This window comes from Quercus lobata, chromosome 10 (genome assembly GCF_001633185.2).
Source record: "Quercus lobata isolate SW786 chromosome 10, ValleyOak3.0 Primary Assembly, whole genome shotgun sequence".
Taxonomy (NCBI): Eukaryota; Viridiplantae; Streptophyta; class Magnoliopsida; order Fagales; family Fagaceae; genus Quercus; species Quercus lobata.
The window spans coordinates 15742756-15749974 of record NC_044913.1 but is presented as its reverse complement, the minus strand read 5'-3'; the positions used below and the strand labels follow the sequence as shown (position 1 = coordinate 15749974).

Below are 7219 nucleotides of genomic sequence, written 5' to 3'. Positions count from 1 at the left end.
TGATTCGTCAACATGAGCTTTCTCAGGCTCTCAGCTTTATGAATCATTTTTTTTCGAGATCTTTAGTCAGTTGTCACACAAAAAATGTGCTCTTACTACATTGTATCAAAAGGTAATTGCGTTGAGCCAGAATGAAAGCAATTAAAATCAGTATATTGAGACAAATTAGAGGACCAACGTTTAGCCAATTTAATCCCCCCTCCTTCTACACACCCTTGCAGCCACCCAGGGAAAAAGAAGAAATGGATATGGCATCTCAAGAACTTAAAATTCCCGAGAAAACCAACAAGCTTTAAAGAACATTCCCGACTAAGCATCCTGCTGGAATTCTTCTTGAAAATTGGGGGGCCTACATAAACCCATAAGCTTCAAAATCACAATGTCACCAACTCAGTTTTCTGAGCTAGTAGTGGGGGTTGCATGAATCCACTGACTCCAAAGTGGCAACAGGATTTTAGGTGCCCAAAACAGAAAAACACTACTCCAGGTCCCATCAGAAACCTTCTGTGAGCGCAAAAACTCGACCTGCTAAAGGTGAAGGCAAAGCAGATACAGCTTGTTGAATTTCCTGACAAATCAAAGTACCAAATTAACAATATAATTACCATTAAGGACATTATAAGATACAACTGCACCATCCCATAGAATAGACCCACAATGATTTACGAAGTTTATCACACACACTACTGCTCTGTTCAACTTTTTAAATGTAAGAAGGCTTAATAGCAGGATGACGACTCTTTTTAGTCAATATTACCACCTATGCCCATGCTTCTGTGCTGTATGGCAACCAATGAGTTAATTCACTACTTGGTAGTGGGGGATTCATCAAATAGAAGAGATAATATCTTGCTGATAGAACTGATTTGCTGCTAGAAGAGCAGAAAGAACTCATTATGTGGGCTGTAACCTGTGACTGATCCATTGAGGAGACTTTAAGAATAAATTAGACAAAAGAATTGCTTTATATAGAAGTACCTCAGCTGTATGACGAGCTGAAAAGTGGATTAGAAGAATTGCTTTGTTCTCAAATCTCTCTGCATGACCTATTATCTGGTAAAATCTCATAGCAAAAACACAATAAGAAACCAAGAAGGTGCATCAGACAAGACATAGGCCAATAAGGAAGCGCATGCAGCATGATAATTTCCAAAAGAAGAGTTTAATGACTAAACCTCAGATATATGTATGTGTCCGTAATCTCTTGCACCCTCCACTTGAACAGAGTTATCAACAAAGGTGCACTGCATGAAAAGATTAGAGGCAACTATGTTATGCAAACAATTAATAAGAGCTCACCCACAATGCAAACCATGACAGATGCTCCCAACAATTTTGAGCAGTACAACCTATGTAGACAGTAAATATGAGTGACTTTGTGCATGTGTCTGTTAATACATGCTTTTGTATTATATTTACACACATAAGCGTTAATGAGATACTCTTGTTGACCTAGTATTTGCATGAGCGATCAATATTTAATACCATGAAATGGGGAAAAAAGGGGAAATTTTCTGTTGACACTTCCTCTCATTTGGTCCACATGATTTAAAGCTAGTGTGCATTATTGAGTTTTAAGAATAGCAATTTATCACAAATCCACCTCTCATTAATTACAGTGCAGTACGTTCAATTGCAAGCCACCAGAAGACACTGACTAAAGTTTATATTATAAAGAAAAGATGCCACATTTATATCACTCAAGACTAAAAAAACAAACAGCAAGTTTGTGACCAGAGTTACTCCATTCTTTTCTTATCCTTTTTTTCTGATAAGTTTGATCAAAGTTACCTTTGAGTGTAAAAATACAACTGGTGCAAGAAGTTAAAAATGGTCTGATAAAAATAAACCATGACATACCAAAATGTCAAAGTATATGTAATATAACACAGCATAAGCAAAGTAAATGCACCTCCATAACTAGAATTCTTGATCTCAAGGCATCTATGTTATTTTGGTCAACTATGAAGTCGGACATGGTATCTCCAGTGAAAGCAATTTCAGGTACTGTCACAGTGTATGTAATCTGCAAATAAACAGTCCCAGCCTTGTTAAATATATTATAATAAAGAAAAAAAAAAGAACAAGGTCGGTAGAGACAGGGACATAAATTTCAAAAACAACAAGACCACATTAAAAAAAAAAAAATTTCAAAACCTTCTGAGAAGTAAAAATAAAAGAGAAAAATAGAAGCCCAGCTAGATATTAGGTAAATATTAGAAGTTTCCAAAGCAAACATCTATTAAAACATGTTCTGAGGTTTCAATGTAATTGCTGAACCTTTTAGTCTTACCCCTTGATGTAGCAAAAGCCAAAAATATGTCTTGAAACTCAAACAATGCCCCATAAAACTCTAAGCTTATTTTCCATATTCCAAACATATTTCAACAAAAAAAATATTTTTTGCATACAATGGAAAAACACATGATAACAGAAAAGAAAACCCAATATTCAAAAACTAGATATTCCAAAGAAACATTACAGCATATCTTCTAACTGTGGATGCTATACACGGATTTTTAAACTTTGGAATGAAAGCAGGCAGAAATGATGAATTTTGGGATATGGTCTACTGCTTTTACTCTTGGTCATGGTTATTTTATCACATCTCACATCTAGTTCTCTCCATATCAAATCAACAGGAGAAAGGAAGAATATTGCAGTCAAGAAGTGGTAGAACAGTTGCATAAAGAAGTGCAATTTATTTATGAATAATCTAAAAAAAATTGCAATATAAAGGTCCCCCAGAATGTAAAGGAAGCAAATTTCCAATCACATAGTATCAGTAAGAAGTTTATGAAGGCAACTGTCAAGACAGACCTCCACACCTGATAACTTCAAATTCTTAATCTCATTCCCAGGAAGGCCAATGTACTCCTGCTTAAGTTTCTGTTTTACAGAGTAAACTACATAACCCTGTCATGAATCATTCACAGTCAATAAATACTAAAGATAGGTCAAAGTATATACTAATTCATCAGCATCTGAATGGAAAGCCATAAGAGAAAAAAATTACAACTGATAAAGATACCTGGCTTGGTATGACATGGTATGTCTTAAAAGCTCTTACTTTAAGGTCTTTTCTCAAATAAAACTCTTCTCCTGAAAATAAAAGCACTATAAGCTTACTTAAAACTACATTATGTGAAAGGAGAGCAGATGAGACCAACATTTTCAGTTGATGAAAGAATTCAATTCAAGATCAACCATTACCAACATCCAAGCCAATTAGATTATGCTTCAGCTCTGATTGGTCCATTCTTCTGTGCACCTCAAAGAGTTGTTCTACATCTGCTTTTATACATGTTGGTACAATGATTGTTGGGGGCTTCATTCTATATAAGCCACGAGTTGCAACATACATGGGGAGTCCTCCCTTTCAAAATATTAAGTTATGAGTAGCACTCAAGAAAAAGAGTCCATGTGTAATCTATACTAATTAAACTCTTTAGTGGGACTTAAAAGACATAATTTAGAAGTTTAAAATCAACTAAAAATTGCGAAACTATAAAAATCCAGTTTAAATGAATTTCATGGAAATTATGATAAAAAAATGCCAAGAAAATAAGAGAAAGCCCCATTTTCATGATTTATCTTTCTGGAAGAATGGGAGCAGGGAGGTTGGATCCATTTGACATGTTTAAATTCCATATTCAGACTATGTGAGAAATTCAAAAATTGATTGCATTGATAGACATAGACAAATATGCCATAACATTAGATAATAGTCAAGATCCATCACAATGCACAAAATTAAAAACAGGTATCTATCTTTTACAACCATCCAACGACGTGAATCATCATATGAATCTATATAGGCACTAAAGTAGAGTTCTTCAGCTCTTAGTCATCTTGTAGTGCAACATTAAACAGTGAATATATCTTGAACTACTTTTAGTTCCAAACTCATTCAAAACCCAGTACCAAAACAACACTAAAAGCTCCAAAATGTTCCACACAACACTACAAATCATCACACTAGTACATATATCCCAAACCCAATAAAAGAAAACACAAATTACCTAAGTAGTACCTAGTATTTACCATCTAACCACCCTAAATGATCAAAAACTCGAATTGGCCCAATACAGAACAGTGCATATAAAACCAAATTCAACAGCTCCAACACCACCAAGATAAAGAATAACAAAAACCCAGAACACAAAAAGGCACAAAGAATAAAAAAAAAAAAAATCAAAATTTTGCAATAAAAAGAGAAAGATAAAAAAACAAAGAGAAAGTAAGCAAAGCACAGAAGGGACACTCACAATGTGGTCCATGTGGGCATGGGAGATACAGAGAAAGTCTTGCTGTATAGCTTGGTGGGGACAGCGACCAATATCAAAGGCTATATTGAGAGAAGGGAAAATTATGCAGGTTTCATGGCCTGCAATTGACAAACCCTTTACTGGGTACCCTTGTATATTCATAACACACTTGGTTTTGTTCGAGCTCTCTTTGTCTTTGGCCTGCTCAGAATCTTTGGTTCCAGTTTCCATGGCTTCAACAAACTTACTCACGGTCTGGGTCCACAAGCCGAGGAGCTGGTCTGGGTTCAATGGGGTTTAGATTTAGGATTTTCTGTTGGGTGGTGAAACGGTGTTGTATGAATTTTGTTTTTCGAGTTTGGAAAAAACGGCGCTGTTCGACTGTGCCAGCTTGTCGGAAAAATTTGTTAAATGGCGTAATTTTAAGAAATATTTGTTAAATAGCAGCTAATCAAACTTAATTAGTTATGTAGCATATTTTTTAAACTCGAGTTTTAAAAAAATTTCACATAATTAAATAAGTTTGACTTAGGTGTTTTTTTTTTAAGAGTATGTTTGATATATTGAATGAAAATTATGATAGGAATCGTAATCTTTATTATTAGGAATAAAATGTGTTGTAATGTAATAATTAAATCTATTCATTAGTTTGGTTGTGAGTTATAATATTAGAATGAAACTTAACATTTATTTTAGGAAATTTCTTACTCATATAATTATATTTTCTTAAAAATTATTATTTTTAAATTTAAGAGAGATATGTGTTATTTTTTATGATTTTTTATTTTTATAATTGTTAGATGTGTATGTAAAGTTTGTTTACTTGGAAATATATTAAGTTTTAAAATTATTACACTTACTAAAGAATAACTAATACAATATTTTAAAGAGGAATAGTTATTCTTCATTTTGAAGAATAGCTATTCATAAGGAACTAGTCGCTAACCCGTGCGATGCACGGGAAATGTATTGAGTACAATATATAATTTAATCTTTATTTATTTTACTACAACACCAAAATTGAATTTGTAAAATAAAATCATATAGCTAAAACATTTGTTAACAGCTATACGTTTCAGACATTTATTAAACTATATTATTATTATTATTATTATTATTATTATCAACTTAACAGTATTTTAATATATGATACGAACATGCTTCAAGAAAATGTCCAACACTGAAAACAATTTCGAAAACAAACTCAACTAAACAATTTGATGAATAAATATATTACAATCTAGGCACAATTGCACTTTTAGTCCCTATATTTTGAAGTTTTTCCATTTTAGTCCCTACATTTTATTTTTTCCATTTTTAGTCCCTAAAACCAATTTACGCTTTCCGTTTTAGTCCTTTCCGTCAGTCAACCAACGGAAATAGCTGAGGTGGCAGCCGGAACAATTAAAATATTATAAAAAATGCCACATCACCCTGACAAATCAGCATATATATATTTTAAAAATTAATTTATTAATTTTAATTAAATAAAAAAATAAAAACATAATTAAAAATAATAAAATCAAACCTAAACCCAGAAAATCAAATCCAAGAACACAAATTTAGAATTAGAAACAATGAAATCAAATGCCTATGAACACAAGAACACAAACCCAGAAAATCTTTTGAGATAAAGAATGAAAAAGGAGTAGGAACCAAAAAAAAAAAAAAAAAAATAGAGCACAACCAACACAATACACACACCATCACAAATCACAAACCCACACTCTGTGATTCTGACTTCTACAATGGATTGTTTCTTTCCTCTATTACCTACTCACCGAAGCACACACACACAAGCACAGAAGCTTCTTAGCTTAGCTTACTCTCTACTTGCACGTTCTGTTCACACCCCGCCTTAGTCTTGGTTCATGGTCAATCCGTGATCTCCTAAGACTCGACACCATCGTTTTATGGCTCACGCGCTGAGTATAGCCCTCCTAGGTAGTAGATCGGAGGTTGGAAGTTTGAGGTTGTGGGTTTGAGAGGGTAAATGTTGATTTGGGTTTAGAGTGAGAGAAAATAGGATACCAAAGGGAGAGGAGCATCACTGAAGTGGTGTTGACTTGTGGATGTCATGGTAGAACCAGGAGGCTTCGTTTCCTTTGGATCGATGAAATCAAGGTCTAAAGGAGATAGGTTTAGATTAGAGGAGAGATTTTTTGGGTCAAGTTTAGACCGAGGTTCTGACTTCTGAGAAGGGAGACCACTAGTGTGGTGGTGGTGTTCGCTGTTTCTGGTGCCAGTTTGTCGCCAGAGAGCCGAACGTGGCTGACCACCATGGAGGGTCGAGTGAGAGAGAGTAGAAGATTAGATTTTTTGGGTTTGTGTTCTTGTGTTCATAGGCATTTGATTTCATTGTTTTTAATTCTGAATTTGTGTTCTTGGATTTGATTTTCTAGGTTTAGGTTTGATTTTATTATTTTTAATTATGTTTTTATTTTTTTTATTTAATTAAAATTAATAAATTAATTTTTAAAATATATATGCTGATTTGTCAGGGTGATGTGGCATTTTTTATAATATTTTAATTGTTCCGGCTGCCACCTCAGCTATTTCCGTTGGTTGACTGGCGGAAAGGACTAAAACGGAAAGCGTAATTGGTTTTAGGGACTAAAAATGGAAAAAATAAAATATAGGGACTAAAATGGAAAAACTTCAAAATATAGGGACTAAAAGTGCAATTGTGCCTACAATCTATAATATAAGCCAAGAAATAAACTTTGAAACCAATATGAACAAAATCCACGTCAAACAAAACCATTTCAATCATTAAGAATATGACTTAATAAAGTCATGAAAAACACAGGATTCATTAGAAGCATCTTTAGTCTTTATAGATTTTGCCTAAGTACCCAGATACGATGACACATACTCATACAAAAATCATTAAAGAAAGAATCAAAGAACATACACAACATGTACATACGCTATGAAAGTAAAAATAAGAA

At 33.6% G+C, this 7219-nt stretch overlaps 1 protein-coding gene across 2 annotated transcripts; it reads right to left on the bottom strand.

The window, feature by feature from the left end:
• On the bottom strand, positions 1 to 4656 carry LOC115965865 (tRNase Z TRZ1). 2 transcript variants are annotated; one of them, XM_031085156.1, is made up of 8 exons: positions 4269 to 4656; positions 3214 to 3376; positions 3032 to 3102; positions 2821 to 2916; positions 1913 to 2026; positions 1176 to 1244; positions 979 to 1053; positions 1 to 568 (listed from the first exon to the last, which is right to left on the bottom strand). In XM_031085156.1, the coding sequence occupies exons 1-8, from the start codon at positions 4497 to 4499 to the stop codon at positions 494 to 496; spliced, it is 894 nt and encodes a 297-aa protein (XP_030941016.1). In that variant the 5' UTR covers positions 4500 to 4656; the 3' UTR covers positions 1 to 493. The 2 variants fall into 2 exon arrangements, with proteins under 2 accessions (XP_030941016.1, XP_030941017.1); XM_031085157.1 differs by lacking the exon at positions 2821 to 2916.
• Positions 4657 to 7219: the final 2563 nt, after the last annotated feature.